The 19443-nt window shown below is 41.1% G+C and overlaps 1 protein-coding gene across 1 annotated transcript in view; it reads right to left on the bottom strand.

Annotated features, from left to right (window-relative positions):
* Positions 1–1549: 1549 nt before the first annotated feature.
* LOC311004261 (general transcription factor IIF subunit 2-like) overlaps positions 1550–19443 on the bottom strand; it is a gene marked incomplete at both ends in the record, with an annotated part of 38460 nt that continues 20566 nt past the window's right edge. The window contains 4 exons of the mRNA XM_083996240.1: positions 1550–1681; positions 2367–2510; positions 3923–4022; positions 6550–6631. Of these exons, the coding sequence (XP_083852366.1) occupies positions 1550–1681; positions 2367–2510; positions 3923–4022; positions 6550–6631 (458 nt within the window). The remainder of the gene's footprint in view (positions 1682–2366; positions 2511–3922; positions 4023–6549; positions 6632–19443) is intronic.

The raw sequence follows: 19443 nt of genomic DNA, 5'->3' as shown, positions 1-19443 counted from the left end.
ACCGAGTCCTGTGACAAATAGAAGCAGAACAAGAGTTGACACTGGCGTGGCCTTCCTCTGCTGCAGACTCTTGACACATAAAGGAATGAAGCTTGAAGAAGCAACATGACAATACATCAGTTTCAGATATCATTTAAGAAACACAGACAGGTGAGAAGCTTTGATCCCACAAGTCTCTGAACCGGACTGGAGGATGAACGCCGCTCTTCCACTCCTCTGGTGTTTTGATGATGGTGATGAAGAGCACCGTTCAACACGAGTTTAAAAACTCACATAGAAGAGAAGTTGAGATCTGGTGACTGAGGACTTCACAGCTTATGATTCATTCATTTTTCATGCTCCTGTGTTGTGCAGACCAGTTCATTTCCATTAATTTCTCTAACATTTTCTTTTAATTCCTTAGGTGTGTGTTGTCACATGAGATGTCACACAACATGCATGTTCACACTGCAACTGTAACATTTATTCACATAGACCTGATTATGTAGGAAACGTTTTTTTTAAGCTACAAAAGGAGTTTGGTTTGATGAGGTCCTCACTCCTGAGAAATAAATACCATGAATATTAGTTTGAAGAGTGAATGTGACGGGGAGCCGGCTCCTGGACTTTTCAGCTTCAAAAACAACTTGTATCAATTTTTACAAATCCCTTCAGGCCATTAACATGTGACGTGATACATGTGCTCTAACCTTTCCATCTTAAAGGTGTTCACTTTAAAGATGAATAACAAGTTGACGCCCTAATCAGGAGTTTGCCCTTAAACAGCTGATGAACACCCACCGAGTGCTGCGGGTGTGGTCACACATTCAACACGCTTTAAATTTTAAACACACAGCAGCAGCAGCAGCAGCAGCAGCAGCTTTCTACCCCTGTGGTTTTATCGTATCATATAGTTAAATGCTGACCACAGTTGTCATAGTAACACTACTAGAAAGATGCAGCATGACTGGAAATGAGTTTGCAGCCATTTTGCTCTTTGTTTCTCTCTGATTCACTGCTGCAGCTCCTGCTGCTGTTCAGGCAGGAGAAGTTGGAAAAGCATCGACACAAAGCAGATAGAGGTGAGGTTAAAAAAAAAAACAGCTAATTACCCCCTTCATGACAAGTGTGGGGGTGAAGTTAGATTTATTGTTCTTGTTGGAGCTGAACTGAGCTGTGTTTTATTGTCATTAGCTACACTTGAGCCACTGATCGCAAAGAACATATGACTGTTGAGGTTCAGTGAGATTTATTGAGAGTAAATATATAAAGTTCAACAGACTTCTGACAAATCAAATTAAATTAAATCAACAGTTGATTTACATTACAACTGGTTTACAAAACACAGATACAAAATATAATAAACATCATCTTGTGCTCAGAACTTAAAGGAGACTTTTCACTTTCTATATTTAACCTTTTTTTTAGACATACTATATATATTATTTTTCCATCCACTGCTTAGTTATTCCACAGTGGCCAGAACACATTGATAACTACCTGCTGGTCTGATGGAGTGAACCTGAGTTGCTGTATCATGAAGCAGCTGAAGGCTCAGGTGGAGCTGCAGCTAGGCCGTCTGCATCTCCTCTTCCTCAGCAGACTGGTAGTGTCTGTACTCCGGCTTCAGCTCCCAGGTGCTTTTGTGAGCTCCTTTGCTGTTGTACGTCCCAATTTCCCTCATGATCTCTTTCAGGTAGGTCTGCACCAAACACACACACACAGACACAGAAGACTCACAAATGATGTTTTTTCACATTCTAAATTGACGATAAATTTAATTTCTGTAGTGACAGTGCTGTTAGATTTCATGGAGGATCACAAATCCAACACAAACTTCATCAGTCAGTTCAATAGAGCAGAGCGTGAGACTCCCCGTCCTCCACTAGGTGTCTCTATGGAGCCGACAGATAGAGCCGCTCTGCTCTACTGATGAATAACAGTGTGGTTTGTTTCAAGACTTTTCATAATGGACCATTTCAGTTACTTTAGTTCGGTTAATTTGAGCGTTGGCCAAGTGTTTTCGGAGAGAATGATGGCGTGGAGTGTATTACAGCATTTGACTCCTACTCAGCCGGTGGTTATGCAATCAGATGCAATCAGAGGGAGAGGAGGACCTCGAGGTCTCATCAGCACCTACACATCGCTGTTCTCTGCGAGCTGGAATGAATCCACTGCACTGTATCGATTCATCCCATGTGTGTGCGTGTGTGTGTGTTGGCGCAAATCTCAGGCACAACAGATAGTGTGAACAGGCATGAACATCATGCTGTGGGCGATTTGTTCAAAATTTAACAAAGGAAGGTGGATGGTGGGCAGGTGTGTTGTTTTTTCGGCCCAGTTTTACTGTTATGGTTATTTATGTGTTTGTGTGTGTGCTGTTTTACCACAGGTTGTCTGGTGATGTCCACGAGGTCCTTAATGTTGTAATACTGGTGCTTCTCGAAGGCGGAGAAGAGCATGTCCAGCACCACCGGCCGCTCGGCCCTCACCATCTTCCCCTCCGACTTCTTCTTCTTCTCATACTCCATCTGACAACATGTGTGTGTGTTTGTGTGTGTGGTCAGACTGGACTCACAACAAGACTGGAAGCATTCAACATGTTGATTTGTGCTTAAGTTGTACATTATGAGTATGACGATTAATATTTTCCCTCCCTCATTCACTGGCCTTTTGTATTTGGGTAGTTGGATATTTATTCAAACAGTCTGTAGTTTCAACTCTTGCTTTCTAAAGTTGGTGAAGTCACAAGAAACAGATTTATATATAAATATTTAGTCAAATGGAAGAGACATAATCTGACTTTTAATCTCCTACATTCCTGTTACATCTTTTCACAGCTGCTTTGTGTTTGCTCTGCTCTGAACCGTCAGATGAGCTGATCTTTCTCTAGAGTTGCTCCAGTTCAGACCTCCATTCATTCTCCTGCAAACTGCTACAAACTGATAATTTCAACTCCTCCACATCCCAGCATGCAAAGTGCACCAGGCCACAGGAGCCGTGTGGCTCAAACCGGCTGAGTGCTTCTTGTATCTGGATTAAACTGAGGTTGGGTCACGTCCACACCATGAATGAACCTCTGTAGAATCAGGTCGTGACCGGACAGCAAGCGCTTCCTCCACGCGCTGTGGAGCTTCTGCTTCCATCAAATCAACTGAACCAAAGGAGACGATGAGGCCAAGATCCAATGGCTCCAGCTCTGAACACAGTGAAACCTCAAAGATAGATTTAAATCAGATAACGCTGCAAGTTTAATTTAGACTCCTTAATATGGACAGGGAGCTGCATTTTTTTGACTGATTAGGGGGGAATGAAATGAACAGATTCTGTCTATTACTTTCTGAGTGAACCACCGTGGATGTCTGGATCAAAACCAAATGAAGCTAAACTAACTGCTCTCATTCTGGGCAGGAGGAGAGATTCAGACACAGCTCCATGTGAAACACTGACACATGTCACATGGCTCCGTCATACTGGAGCAGGTCTCTTTGCATTATTTGACATCTACGTTACATTTCAAAGGCAATGTATTTAGCAGAATATAGAAAGATTTTATATATTTTCCCAGGAGTAAAGAGCTGAGTGACAGTGATTGAGAGCTGTTTATCTACTTTGACTTTTATGTTAAATCCTGAGTCTATCATCTCACTGAATAAGCCAAGAAGTTTTGTTTTTCTATATAAATATATTATTATTATTATTATTATTATTATTATTATTATTATTATTATTATTATTATTATTATTATTATTATTATTATTATTCGACATGGTGCACAGTGACACTCAGTGTATGACAGCTACTGACGACTTTTTATAGAGAAATCTACAACCTTCACTACCTCGGTCCTACAATTGTCTGTCATTATTATCAAATCAAATGACAACATGATGATCAACTAGACACACACACACACACACACACACTGTAATTAGTTCTCACAATGAAATCGTGGCTGGCCACAGGTTTGAAGATGGTGGTGACGGCTCTTTCTAGCTGCTGTGACGCACGCTGGGGCTTGGTGGACTCTTCAATCTGCAACCTGACACACACACAGTGAGAGAGGGGGACAAAGTTTGCTTTGTGTTTTCAGTGAGCCAGCTTGATCTGTGTTGACAGATGTGCCCGTTGGCTCAGAGCAACTGTCAGCACCTCGAGGTTACACCAACCAAATAAGTAATGGCAGCTGCTTCTCTTTTTTTTTTTGTTGACTTTCCTTCATCTCGACTGAGCCGCTCATTGAACATATTTTATTTAGACTTACGGTCGGATACGGCAGCAAAGATTGTTGGCTCAGAAAATGTTGAACTATAAACAGCTATGCAAATGAAGCTGTTGCTGAAGCTTTCTCATGCATTAGAGACTTTTTTTTTTACACACTTGTTTCTTCTTTTCGCTCATTTATTTGTAGATGAGTCACATTACATTCTCCACACTGTATGTCAATAAATACAAACTTTAAACTGTTGCCAATAATAACAAAAACAAAACATACTTGCCTCTTCTAAATATTTTATAGTACAAAAGAGTTTACACTTTTCTCTGTATATTTTTGTGCGTAACTGTAGAGAGTGTCTCTTTTTATATTCTATTCTTTAATCTTGCTCGTTGTCTAATGCTGCTATAACAAGTGAATCTTCCAAAAGTCTCTTATCTCATCTCTAAAGAACTGAAACATGATCTGTCACAGTTTTCTTTCATCTTTAAAATGGAAATGTGTGAAAAATGCTTCATAGAGTCCATGTAATCACTGTATCTACAGTAGAAACACACACACACACACACACACCATAATGTCCTGTGTAGCCTGTAGCCTGCCATGATGGAGGAACATTTGTCAGCTGCCGTCCACATGGACGATTAAAGAGCTGGAGTGAAAAGTGAAGACTTTCTTTGTCGAGTGTGAAATTAAATAAAACTGGACAAACTTACTGAACGACACAACCGACAAATATGAAATGTATCACCATGTAACATGTAGGAGGACTCCAGGACAGACGATCTGTGCAGACACTTGAAATGAATTACGCTGTGATTTCTCTCATAAGGGTGGAGGACACACAAAAGTCTCTGTGAAGGTCACACAACAGCTTTTATCCTGTTGTGCGTCTTCATGGCTGATGTCACTCCAAACAAACCGTGTTGTGTGTTTGCCTAGAAATGTATTGTAGCACTGTGGTACTGTTGCTATAGCGATACATCCACTTACTCTGGCTGGAGTGACGGATTCCAATGTAGAAGAAGTCAAGTAAAAAACACAAACAAACACTGAACTGTGCGTTCGGCGCACACAGGCGAACAGTTGCAGCGATGGCCCTGGAGTGAGTTGGCAACACTTGAACAGATTTTTGCGTCGTCCAGGGTTGAAAGGAACAAATTAAAGAGCAGAGATTTAGACAACAAATGCTGCTCTGACAGTTTGGTACATTCGCGCCGACATTTGTGGTTAATATTCCCCAAATTCTATGAATAATTCATCAGCCGTCTGTCAGCTCCTCGGCTGCAGCGGGGACGCCACAGACCGTTACACAACACTGTCACTGGTGTCAGGTGCATCTCAACTTATGGTGTGTGTGACTTGTTGAGGCGAACCTTCACTTATGTTTCAATAATACAGGAGGTATGTGCTGATAAGCCATTCTTTAAAAGGGATAGTTCAACATTTTTGGAAAATTGGCCAATTGCCATAATCCCTATAGTCATAGCAGTAGGTTCGTTACCTTTAATTGTCGGTGCAAGCTGTTTTTAGAACGGTGGAGCAGAGCCGTGAGCTGCTCAGAGCTACGCTACGGAGGCTCATGGGATTTCTTGGTTTCCCTGATCAAACTCATCATCAAATACACAATCCAACAACTCCACAACGCTCTGGTGGACAAATTGTGACCTGCACATTCACCACGCTATGAGATAATAATGGAACGTTACGAGACAGAGTTGTTTTCGAGGTAAATTCATGCAAAACCGCTGATGCGAGTTCCTGTCAGGGACAGTTTTTCAGCAAGCAGTCTCTGTATTTACCTCGAAAACAACTTGGTCTCGTAACTTACCATTACTATCTCATAGCATGGTGATTGTGCAGGTCACAACTTGTCCACGAAAACGTTTTGGAGTTGTTGGATTGTGTATTTGATGAGTTTGATGAGGGAAACGAAATCCCATTTGCCTCCGTAGTGTAGCTCTGAGCAGGTTGCGGCTCTGCTCCGCCTTTCTAAAAATAGCTTGCACCGACAATTAAAGGTAATGAACATACTGCTGTGACTATAGCGATTATGGCAATGGGACAATTTGCCAAAATGTTGAACTATCCCTTTAACAAATGATATGCGCAAATATTACACTGTTGTTCGGTTTCAATACACACCTGATGTACAGTAACAGTACTACAGATCATTTTCTCAAATGTTTGTATTGTTTTAATTCATCTACAGTGTCAAGTTGACCACTGTCCTGTTATTCTGACCCAGAGACAACAAAGCGTTTAAATTCATTGCATTTGATTGGACATCAACCTTGGACATGTTTAGACCTCTTCACTGTCCCTGACACAAAGAAAGTCAAAGTTCACTCACTTCTTCAGCTTCATGTAGTTGTCATTGACGACGGGTCTGCATTCAGCTCTGTGCACCACCATCCCCTCCAGGCTGATTTCATCTACAACAGACACAGTGACTCAGCTGCTCAATCATGATTCAGACACAGAGAAAAGTTGGTTGAAAACAAATGTCAAGGTCTTTGTTATTCACATTTTGTTCCTGTGAAACCTTTTTTTAAAATAACTCGTGCACACTCAACATCACATCACACACTCTTTTTTACCTGTCCTTTGAACTGTTTCTGATCGTGTGTGTGTGTGTATGTATGTGTGTTCATACATTTACAATGCGATGAGAAAATTTGATTCTCCATAAAATTGTATTCATGTTTATAAAATGGCTCCGTGGCAGGAATGAGGTTTTGGAAGAATGAGAGTGTGTGTTTGATAATGTGGTATCAAATAAGTACATAAACCGACAGCACGCCGTTAGCGAACCTTCATTTGGTAAAAGCAAAACAAATATGTAACACAAAGGGTTAGACTGGTCTCAGGCGTTTCTCGTTGTCACTGAGCTACAGTTGTTGTCTCTGCTCCTCTAACGGAGACTGGACTGAAGGACGGCCGTCTCCTCAGCACCACGGCTGTTAGTGAACTGTCACAAAGGGCCACTGGGGGAAACCCAGAGCGAAGTCACACCCACAGAAGAAGCTCTGTGCACAAACAGGGGAGGTATAAATAGCCGGGTGAATTATGGGATTGTGCTTGTGTTGTTCTCCACAATAAGACTTTACTCTGAGCCAAGCAGCAGCCTCCCAGGCTGAAAGATGGCGCCAACGTAGAAGAACCAAAAACTGCAGTCATGGCCACTTGAGGCTGACTCTGAGTCAGTCCCCGCAGACTGACATGTTAAAGTGTCCAACTATACAGCACAAATAAACATGTTTACAGCCTGGTACAGAAATCTGTTTGGGTCTCTGTGGCTAATCCTTCCTTGATGACGACTGTGTGGAGGGGGAGTTTTTATGTAACTCACTTGTTTAAACTTCATTAAAGTGTAAAGTTCTGTATAATTGAGGACGTGCCACTTTGAGCGACAGGTAGATGAGCACCACAAACCAAAGACATGTGACCCTCTTTTTTAGATTATCTACTGTAGTAGGTCAGCAGAGCCAGGTGCTACCAAGACGGCGGCAGCATAGCAGCTCATCCTGAGCTTCAGAAACCAGCGGGTGACGTCACAGCAGTGGCAGCTGGTCTTTCAAAGTGGGAGGCTCATTTCCGGCCTACATCATAAAATGTGTCCATTTATTCAGGGACAGAATCACAGCATTTATCCAATCACTGTCTAGTTTCACTGCAGTAAAATATACGATTCTCTGCTGCCCAATTGAAGCCTATGGATGCTGAGCTTCAACAGGTTTAATGCACTGAGATGCTACAGGAATGTACAGTATGAGAAGAAAAAACCCGTCAGTCGACCTGCGATAAGTAGCCGAGTCTGAACAAACTTGTCTTAGACTTGAACGCTTTCTAACACATTTTCAGTCAATGCAATGTAAACAGTAGGTTACATATTTGACCATTTATTTTTTGACATTTTAGAGGAAGGAGAGCTTCCCTTGCAGTCTTCGCCTCTGCGTCACGGAGGCTTCATCCTGTTTATTTATGATTGCTGGTTTGAACACACCGACTGCATTTGCTGCACCATGTTTAAGAAAATGAAAAACATCCCCTCGAAGTTTATGGTACACACAGGGATAATTGTAGAGCTGAAATGACTGATCGATCAGCCCTATTAGACAGAAAATGAATCAATTTAATTCAATATGACCCATTCTTTGTTTGTTTTATACCTCCTACTTCTAAAATGTGAATTTTACAATTTACTCAATTGATGATGAAAATAATCTTCAGCTGCAGGGTTAATGATCTACAACGAGCTAAATATATTTTCGCTTTGTAAAGAAACATCTGTGCAGGCTCTTAATATAGCAAAGCTGATATCGAGCCACGTGACATTAGGTTTGACCTTTTATCAATACAACCTCACAAATCACTAACTTAACTAAAAAAAAAACTTCATTAAAAGTCTCTTCATGTCTGAGCAGCAAACAGCCTGAAACGGCTCTGAACCTCAAAATGAAAATCTGTGTTCACATACGAAAACTGCAGTTTCCCTGCACTTGCCTGTCGAACACCACACAGCAGGAGAGAAAGAAATCCAGGTAATCCAGGTGTGCACAGCTGGTAGCAGCAGCAACCAGAATACTAGTCGCTCAAATTGATGTCAGTGGTGCGTCTACATGAAACCCTTCATTTTGAATAAATGCAATTAAAATGTAAAATCAGGGATGTTAGACTGTGTAAAAGGCCAAAAAAACTTGGGTTAAGTTAACCAACCTGAAACCAGAGATCTTTATTTTCATGAAGCAGATCTGGGGCAACTCTCTTTTGTACATTATGTTTTTTGTATTAAATTTTTTTGTAGCTATTTTCCAATTGTATAAATCATGTGGTCCTAGATATTAATACATGAAAAGCATGAAGTCAGTACATTTCACCCTTGAACCAATTATGGCCCACTCAGCCCTTGATAACCCATTCACCACTCACAGCTTGACATTTTCAGCCATTACTGATTCACCTTGAATATGGGCCTTTCATTTGTTGCATTTAGATTTCAAGCTGTTCTTCCATGGAGGTGCTTTAGCCAATTATTTAACTGCCCAACCCACAACCTTTTTCCTAAACCATTTGAGGGCTGGAGAGGAGCTCTCTGCTGCTCCTCTCCAGTTGTTATTGCAAGCCTGTCTTGTTGTTTATTCTTATTTTGAGGAGGAGTCCATTTGGTGAGCGTTGTCATTTCATTGGCGACGGCTCTGTCTACTGTGCATTGCTCCGTCTATACTGGCATCTTTTGTCTATGGACGCACAAAGGAGGTCAGAGAGGCTGCTACATTTCAGACAGACAGGTTAAAGAAAATCAACGGAAAAAGAGAGAGCGAGGCTACAGAGAGGTGTCGAGGTGAGGAAACAGGTGAGGATGCAGTGAAGAGCAGACTGATGGGTCCAGATGACGTGTGGAGGAAGGAGAGAGGCTTGTAAACTCAATTTAACCTTCTTTTAGAGAACAGTGTGAAATCCTGTCAACTCAGAGTTTGTAAATCCTCCAGGGGCGCGTGCAGTTCCCTCCCTTGTCTCCATGCTTTCCTCACTCTCACCCTTTTCTTTTGTCTTAGTCCCTCCCACTTAAAATGAGGGGGAGAGACGTAAACATAAGGAACAAGCGAAAGACGTCTCTCGCTGTCTCTGGCGTCATCTGCAGTGACGTCGGTCTCTGATGGAGGAGATGCAGCAGGATCACCAGTCAGTCGGCCTGAAACGCTCCGTGGCGTCCTTTGTTCCCTGGACTGTGTATCCGCTGATGATGTGATGTATTGTGCAGATAATGATAAGGGTGCACGCTGCCACAGCTGAGGCAGTTACTGTTCAACTCCCACATGACAAAACAGAATGTAAAAAATACTTGTCACAGCATGTCGCCTGTTTAAAAGCTGCAGCACATGCACAACTGAGCCTTCTCCTGACTGTAACCATCAAAATTAATACAAATCTAGTGCGCTTCAATATTCACATCATTTTTACCGGCAGCATAATATCTTTTTATTCATCAATTATGTATGTCTTCATTTATGGAAGTAGTGCTTGTAAAGCTTCTATTATTGATTCATGAAATAATGGAGAGGATAAATTATTTATAAGCTCATACAAACTATGTAAAAAAAAAAAGAAAAAAAAAGAAAAAGGAAATTATTTGTTAAAGCAGAAGTGAGTGGTCCGGTCGTTTTCGCTAATGCTGCGTTCCAGGCAGGCTTTTGAAATCGTAAATTACAGCTTCAAGTCACAACTTACGACTTTGTAGCGTTCCAGGCAACCCACTCGTGTTTTTCCGACCTGTTTTACCGGTGAAAGTCACTATAACGGCCACTCGTAACTTCCGACCGGTGAACTCGTACCAGATCGAACTGGTACCACTTCACGGTCGGAAAAATACGAGTTTCCTTGAACGCACCATAACAGTCCTCGTCCCTACGTCACCACATTCACGGCGTTCCTTGGCTGCACACACAGCCCTGCATGCCGTTCTCTCTCCTCATTGGATAAAAACTGTAGGATACGATAAATGTTTTCTCCTCGGCTGAGAGCAGAGCAGAGGGACTGAGAGACCCGTGTTTCAGTCCAAACACTCTATGTAAGTGATTGCTGTCGGAAGATATAACTATTTAAGACTTATATTAACACAAATATATCACTCACTTCTGCTTTAAATGTAAATATAAACTGCATCTATGAAGTGTTTATTAGTAGGTCCAATGTTAACATGTAATCTGGGTCAAAAAGCTACATCTAGATCTTGGGAACACTAGATGATTGATGGTTGTTTTTGTCCCATGATGGAAGCTGCAGTGTTGTAGTGTGGTGAGGCCATTTTATGGCTGATCGATAAACTGCAACATCCAGCCACGACCAGATTTCCGAGCAAAGCTGTGTGTCAGTCTCTCTCTGTGCAGGATGACGTTATGTTTTCATACTCCTAAAAATGAGTATGAGGAGCACTGAACACCCTTAGTAAAGCTGATCACTTAGTCACTCTAACACACATCAAAGAGCAAAGAACAATTCAATCAGCAGCTAAAACAGCTAGGACCCAATGTAGCGATGATCCTTCTTTGTTTGGGCCGACTGGACACTAACATTTAAGTACATAACTCAATGTAATCAAGTCTGTTCAAGAAGTACAAGTGAAACCAAAGTCAAACTGCAGGTAGCAACTAGCCTGTTGAGTGGGTCTATGTTGACCTCGCTCTTTGTATATTTTTGTTGGAGTTACATATTTTATCTTCCAAACAATGCCTGCTTTATGGTCAATTATCACTGAAGTAATTCATTAATCATGATTGATGAACATGAATACAATTCAGGGGTCTAGCGCAGCTGCCAGGGTGCAGATAAGCAACCAATCACACAACCCCAAATGATACACAACTATACAACTATACACACACACACACACACACACACAAGGCAGGGAGAGTGGCTTTCAGATAATAAATGTTGGCCAAGGTAAGATGTTGTGCAGCCTGACGGCCATGGATCTCCTGTAGGGCAGTGAAGTGACCCATCTGCTTGGTAGAGGATCATTACTACGGCAGTAGAGGAATAAACAAACATTACCAAAACAGGAGGAATTGATGAAACAGTCAAAGTGCTACTGACTCAAAATAAACCACAAAGCCAGTATTTTCTGTAATGAAGGAATATGTCACTGTGCGGCTCATTTGTGTATCATGAATGGGTTATTATGACCAACAAAGAAGCCGTGTGGCACAGAGGAACAGACACACAACACCAGGCTGTGACTCCGCAAACAGAACTTGTCGGTAGGATCAGTTCGTTGTTGGCTTTGCTCTCCTCGCGGGATTTGTTGACCAGCCTATTCAGTGTTAATCAAAGCTGGTGAAAATCAGGTCCAACAGTCACCATAGTAACCATCACATACCATCCAACATCACATGTCATGAAAATATTCCATCAAGTGCCCACAAGAGTCTGTTTGCGTTTAGTCTTGAGGCAACAGACACTCACTGCAGAACATGCCACAGATCTCAGTGATGTTCATCTTCTCCTTTTCCACAAATGGATACAATTATGTGCAATTATTGGCTGGTGAGCGCCGGAGCACTTGCCAGCAACATGTCTAAAAACACACCCACACACAAGGAACATGTGTGTGCACATGCACAGGATCAACTGAATACCCCCCCTACCCTAACATCTAGGGCTCAACAATTACAAAGCAGATGATCACAATTCGGTTCGAGTGCAATATTCACTTTATAAAGAGCTGCAATTTTTTGAAAAAGGTCAAATGTATCACAGCGTTACAAATGAAGCATTGTGGTGCTACAGAGATCCCCTGGCCTTCAAATCATATTTAGACTGAAGGGAGCGCGCTTGATCAGTACAGATCGTCATTTCTGAGAAAAGTCAATGAAAAATACAATTATAACTACTAGGGATGCACCGACGCATCGGCTCAACATCGGTATCGGCCGATATTCGCCTTGTTGACTGACGCTGGCCATCAGAAAATACAAATACTGGTGTTTATCTGTTCAGTGGCATATTGTGCTGACTCGGAGGAGAAGCCTTTTTTTTTCTTCTCTTTTTTGGGGGGATGATGTGATTTTGCCGAGATGCAAGAAGGCACGTGCACGTTCAATTTGTCAAAGTCAAATGAATTTACACAATAGATGAATAAATTACATAGAAAAAACATCAGTACCAGTATCAGCCATCGGCCAAATTGTTATTTTAAACACTGGAATCGGTATCTGCCCAGAATTTCACAATCAACACATCCCTAATAACTACAATTTGTAATTTATCACAATATTTATTAGAATAATATCCAATTATATAATAAATAATATAATAAAATAGTCACATATTGTTCATCCTCTACTACTATCTACAGGGTCAAGGCCTTGAGGGAATGTAAACTATTTCTCTTCTTCCTATTTCCTCTCTCCAGCATCCAGAGGGACATTGTACTGTACAGTATGTAGGCTCTCTAAACAAGGGCAGATACAGATACACAAAGTGGAGACAAAGAAAAAGACCCAGCATCTGTTACGTACTGACCACAGCAAGAGTAGCTCAAGGCTTTCGTGTGTGGGAGGAAGCCTTATAGTAGATTCCTGAATATTAGCCTCACTATAACACGCTTAAGTGCTACAGCAATGTTGTGGTCCACACCTTAAGCAAACATTTAATATTTTAATTCTCCTACGCACCTGCAATTGAGGCAGCGCTGAGATCAAACGTCAAATAAACATCTTTTTTTTTTATTCCACGCATTCTTTCATGTGAATAACCTGTTGCCAGCGTTGCCCACAACACTGTACTGTAACTGGAAAGCTGACAGTGTGGTCAGAGATTCCTGTGCGTTATTCTGGCAGTGATTAATGCAGCCTGAAGCCACAAGCCTCCAGCAGAGACAAAGAGCGAGCTACAGAGGACCTGCAAGCTAATGTCTTTAAGAGATCCGCAGCCTCCACTGACTCATTTGTCAGACTTGATGCAGCTCCCACTGGAGCAACAAAACAGTACACACATGCAGTTCTTCCCAACATCAGTAAACAGACTTTGATATGTAAACAACAGCGGACTTCCTGTGTAAGAAAAATACACAAGTGGTTACCATGACTAGTTCACTTCTCATGCTTCTTTTCTCTTTGATGTGAACAAAAGTAAAACGACCCCAGTCTGTCTTACAAGTGAAAAAACCCTTGTATGACTTCATTACGATGCTTCCAGACTGAATGAAGAACAGCCATCATGGTCTGTGATGCTCTTTTTCTTGCAGGAATTTTATCTTTCATCATGGTGACTTCTGGGTAAAAACCTGAGAATGGTGTTTCTGTTAAAAAGTTGTCAACCAGGAATCATAATAATGTGTCAGATTGTGTTGTGTTCATATCGTAACTTATCACAAAGGACTTCTGTTGGCCTGAACATCTGACAGCTGCCTCAGGTTTTACTGTAAGTTGCAGTCAAGGGTGACATCATCCATTAATGCGTTAATGTGTTAATGCATGTTAATGAATTTTCTGAAGTGTCAACTTTGACTTGATGCTGCTGAGTGGCAGCTGCTGGTTAGTGTGTTTGCAGGTGCAACATGTTTGGATGTATGTGATATGATTTCCTGGCAGAGTTTACTGCCTATATGCACTTCACTCTGGGTTTTAGCCATAATCACTCTTCTCCCACACTGTTGTGTAACACACACACACACACACTTGCTCTCTGCTGCCCTGCATGCTATACTATAAATTACAGAGGCCTGGCTTTAGCACAAATAGTGTCAAAAGGGAAAAAAAAGGAGCCAGTGCAGATGCATACGACTATATACTGAAACTAGATGCTACTGAGGGATGATCCACTGTAAGAAGACTGACAACACATCGGTAATCTCTGAAATAAATTGTGCTTTAAATATGAAACATGTCGGTCAGTCACACTGTCAGTATTTCTGCAGCTGGTGGTGAGTCTACTAGAAATGACATGGACGGTGCTGGGTGGACCGATCCTTCAGCTCAGACCCTGCAGCTACAACATCAATCACACTGGATCTAGTCCAGACTTCACTGTCCACTGGAAGCTTCCTGGCAAGATCAGGACATTTTTGAGCAAATAATTATCTGTAACAATAACAGTTATAACAGTTGCAGATATTTTTTTGTTTTCTGATCAACTAATAATCAATGAAATGATTGCTGCAGCTGTAGCTCAAAGTGTTTTGCACCCGGCAAACTTTATGTTCTTGTCTTTTCCTTGTTTGTTGTCTACTTCACTGATGGTTCGGATGAATTGAGTTGTGATATCTTTTTTTGTATTTTTGTCTCTCATTGATTCTTCTTTTCCCTCGCTGTGTCATATTTACTTTTACATTTTACATTTACAACTGGAAAGTCATCTAAACAATGCATCTGTAAATGATGCTTCTCCATTTCATTGTGTTTGTGAAATTACTTCATAAACAAAATACTGGCTTTGCTAAGTCAATAACAAATGAAATGCACCACAGAATATTGATTGTGTATGTCAGCGTTCAATAAATATAGACATTCAAATACACTCACAAGGGAATTTCACACGTCAGAAATGCTGCTCCAGCAATTACGTTAAGAGAGTAGAGCAGAGAAAAGGCCCTCATGTGAGGTTACTGTAGGGTTAGACTGGGAATGCAGCAGATAGATTGTTTCTACCATCTTGTATCTCATGGACGGGAGGTGACTCCCTCAGGGGGTCAAATCAATATTCATTTAAACAAAGTTCTCTCTCTGAAGGAAATCTCAGTTTGTCCTTCCTCCATGCTACAAGGACAACCTGAAGACGCTGGTGAATGTGTTGATATTATCATGACCAGAATAATTTAGCAATCCTCTGATATTTAAACCATAAATATTATTATATTATTTTTTTCAGTCCATATTCATGTGAACACCTCTTAATCTAAAATCCACCAACTCATGAAGCTTTTCTAAGAGCAAAAACAGACAAGACAAGTGAATTAAATCCCCAAAATGGTATTGACAGCCACCAAAAACCAGTAGGTGGTAAAACGAAAAGGGAAAACAGAGAGAGACAGAGGTAGGACATGACATTTAAAGGCATTACACTTCACTAATTCTTTAAAAGTAGAGAAGTGAGAAATGGCCAAGCAAAGACTTGAAAGGAAGAGAGAGACAGATGCGAGGGTGAGCAGGTCAGTTGTCCACCCCCTCACACTCATCTCTTACCTCCATTTGCTCCGAGGCCCCCTCCTCAAAGTCCCGACCTTCCTAACGTTAAACACAACAAACAGCTTGCCGCCCACCATCGCTGTCTCTTCCTCCTCATGTGTGTTTCAACATATACCCAACCACAAACACACGGAGCATACACATAGGCCTACTACACAGGAATACAAAAGTGTTAAAGCCATTTACCAGCATGGAAACTGGATGCTGCTCCCCAGGACTGTAAAACTATCTCTCTGCAAAGTTGTTTCTTTTCTTTTTCTTTCAAGTTTTATTTGCCTTAAGCTCCGTTTTTTTTTTTACCCTGACAAACAAAATCTGACCCATTGCATAAGCTGCATGTGTTGCTGTGCCTGAGGCTGCTCCTTTGACCCAGGCTCTCTTTCCTCCTTCGGTTTGGACCTTTTCTATTATTTCAATGCTCTTCTACCACAACACTTACTTCTGATCTGAGATCTGACCACAGCCCAGTGACCTCCTGGTTATGATGCCAATGTTTGGTGGTTTTAGGTCTCAGGAACAGTTTGTACATCCTCTAAAATACCATGGGGTCACGTCACGTGTATAAATAACATGTTCACACAAAAACCGTGAACGCCATTTCCTCACACGTGAACAGGTTCTTATGAAGACAGATGGTGAAGTGAGATTGCATACCTGAAACCAAGCGTACACACTCTCTACAGCCAGCAGCAGGTGATGCCAGCGATGACGAGGTGGGAATGGAAATATCTATTGAGACAAAGAACCTAATAATAAACTTTTTTCTATTTTATCCTTTATTGTGAAACCTGTTTAAAGTCGAAATGATGATCTAAATTACATTATTATCTTTCTGCTCTACCTGCTAATGACGGTTTACAGGTACACGTGATGAGGTAATGATACAGGTGCTATAAATACCCACAGTTGTGCACATAATGATAGCTACAGTACTTTGCCCTCCCCTGAGAACCTCATTGATACAACACAAATGAAAGACTACCAACTCTTCACCATTAATTTCAATGGCAGAGATATAACTGCTGGAGCTGACACTACACACAGTCTACATGCCTCATCCTGCATGTTTTCGCAGTTTTAGAAATGTGAGTCTTCTTTTTTCTCACTCACACACATGACGCATGCACACACACACACACATACATTGACCATTCATGATGACAACAAGGAAGCAACATGAGAGGAGGTTTAGTTGCTGATTGGATCTCCAAATATAATTTTCCATTAGAGCCCGTCTCTACCGAGCCCAGAGGCTGCTTAATTAAGGGACTTTAATGATTCCATTCATTACTGTGAAGTGATTTTCCGACGTCTGTAACTTCAGCCCACTTGTTATGATTCTAACATGGATAAGCACCATCTAGTGTGCGTCTATTTCTCACCCTTAATATCTCATTGGCTGTTTGCAAGCTTTTCAAAAAAGGACACCTCATGGGTTGAGAAAAGGAAGAAAGAAGTAGCTACTGTATAGCAAATTATGGGGCCAAAGAAAAATTGGTTTAATCTAAAACTGGTTTCATCTTTGATGCATCTTAACTAAAACATAGTGAGTTCAATAATATTTATATCAGAGCCTAATGCCTTCAATGTGTTTTGTAGATAATTGATTTGCAGTGACAATTAATAAAAATATACTGTGCTGACTTTGTGGTAATATGACGTCACCTTTGAAGGATGACAGTGAAAGCATTTATTTTTACATTATGATATTTAACTTAAAGGGACAACGAGGAGTTTTGGAAAAGCGAAGCGTCACACTACATTTATGAGCCTCCGCGCGCACCGTAAAATTCTTTTGACCGGCGCAAGACGGACTCATGTTTTCATTCATCAAGAATTAAAGTCAGAGGTTCAAAGAGGTTCACATACCGTCGTAGTTCCGACCATAAACGGCGATTCAGCTGCGTTATTCTCATGACTCGTTGCGAAACCGAAAGTAAAAAACGCTGGTCGGCTCGACCAGCATCTCCGCCACCACTAATAATAACAAAATAACGATAGAGACAGAACGATATATTTATCGAAAATGGGCCCATTAACAAGTGTGGGTAGCGGAGATTCATCCACATTAACGTGAGACTTTTTTATAACCGAATAGAAACTCCTCGTTGTCCCTTTAAATTAAAGAAGTGGCAGAAGTTTCATTAAAACACACTGGTATTTTTCAATATGTGATATTTTAACTGTTGTCAAGTCATCCAAATAATTACTAAATACATTTTTCAGTTGAATGATTTGAACTGCACAGTTTAAGAAAGTTAATATTGCAATCTGGTTGAAATCTCTTTTGGGTTAGAGTCACTTAACCCCTGACACACACACACAGACAGAGTAGATAGACTTCTAAAATGAATTAAGCTCAAAAAGACTGACAGTTCGTAGCTCATACAAGACCCTATTTTAAGTGGTTGCCATGCCAGCTTCACAGCAGTCAATGGCTCTGTGTTACAGCACAAGCTCTTAGAGCGACTCTATGAATAATTCATCACCTGTAAGAGAGGAGAGTGATTGCTCGAAGCATTTTGGGAAATTTAATTCAAACGTCCTGAGCTGTCAGTAAAGACACGCAACAGCTGTGACAAACAGATTCTCAGTGACTCTGAAGATAACGATTCTACTCAATGAGTTAGTTTTAATGAACAGGAGGCAGAAAACAGGTCAAACCTCCCACAATCCTCTCTGCTGCATCTTGGCCTCGTTTGCAATTCCAATCGAGTGTTGTTGATGATGATACCACTAATCACTTATGATTAGAAAATCACCGCAGAGGCAGAGAGCTGTCGCTTTGGGATCTTCTCCCCGATAAACACACACACACAGCCAGAGAAAGAAAAGCAGCACTTCAGTATCAAAGTATCAAATATCACGGTGGATCAGTCAAAATGAATCATCAGTTGTTCCCTTCCCTGTGCAGTGCTCTTCTATAACAGCTCGGAGGTGTAACTGGTTGATAACCTGTTGCACACCTGCTGGTTATCGTGTGTGTTGGGATGAATAAGCAGTCCACAGAATGTTACTAATATGATGCTAATTTAAGTCTTCTTTGTTATTGAGGGGAAAGTGACTCATGAATGTACAGTAACAAATTAAATTGTAAAGTGCTAAAAGTAAAACCTAAATTAGAGATTGAAGTTAAAATCCCCCACTTTCCTCCTACTCACTACCTCTAGAATAAAAGCCATCTGTAAAATGTATTTTGCTCATTCTAAATGCTAATTAATGCCATGAGGAGCTCTCAGTCTGATTACGAGTAGTCTGCCAGAGAGGATGCCTCTTTCTGAGGCGAGTTTTGGAATGACTTTACAATTATCTCACTGGTCCTAATAAAATTATAAATTATATTAAGAAATATATATCCAGAGGCGGCGTTTAGCTCAGCTAGTAGAGCTGCCGCCCCATGTTGAGGTTTGAATCCTGCATTGAGCAGCCCTTTCCTGCATGTCGTTCCCCCTCTCTGCCTCCCCATTTCCTGTCTCTCTCTCTCTCTCTTGCTCTACTGTGCTACCAATTAAAGGCATTACAAGCCCAAAAATATACTTAAAAAAAAGAAATATATATCC

This window comes from Trachurus trachurus, assembly GCF_905171665.1.
Source record: "Trachurus trachurus genome assembly, chromosome: 21".
NCBI classification, from domain to species: Eukaryota; Metazoa; Chordata; class Actinopteri; order Carangiformes; family Carangidae; genus Trachurus; species Trachurus trachurus.
The sequence above is the reverse complement of the archived record's forward strand: the minus strand, read 5'-3'. Positions and strand labels throughout refer to the sequence as shown.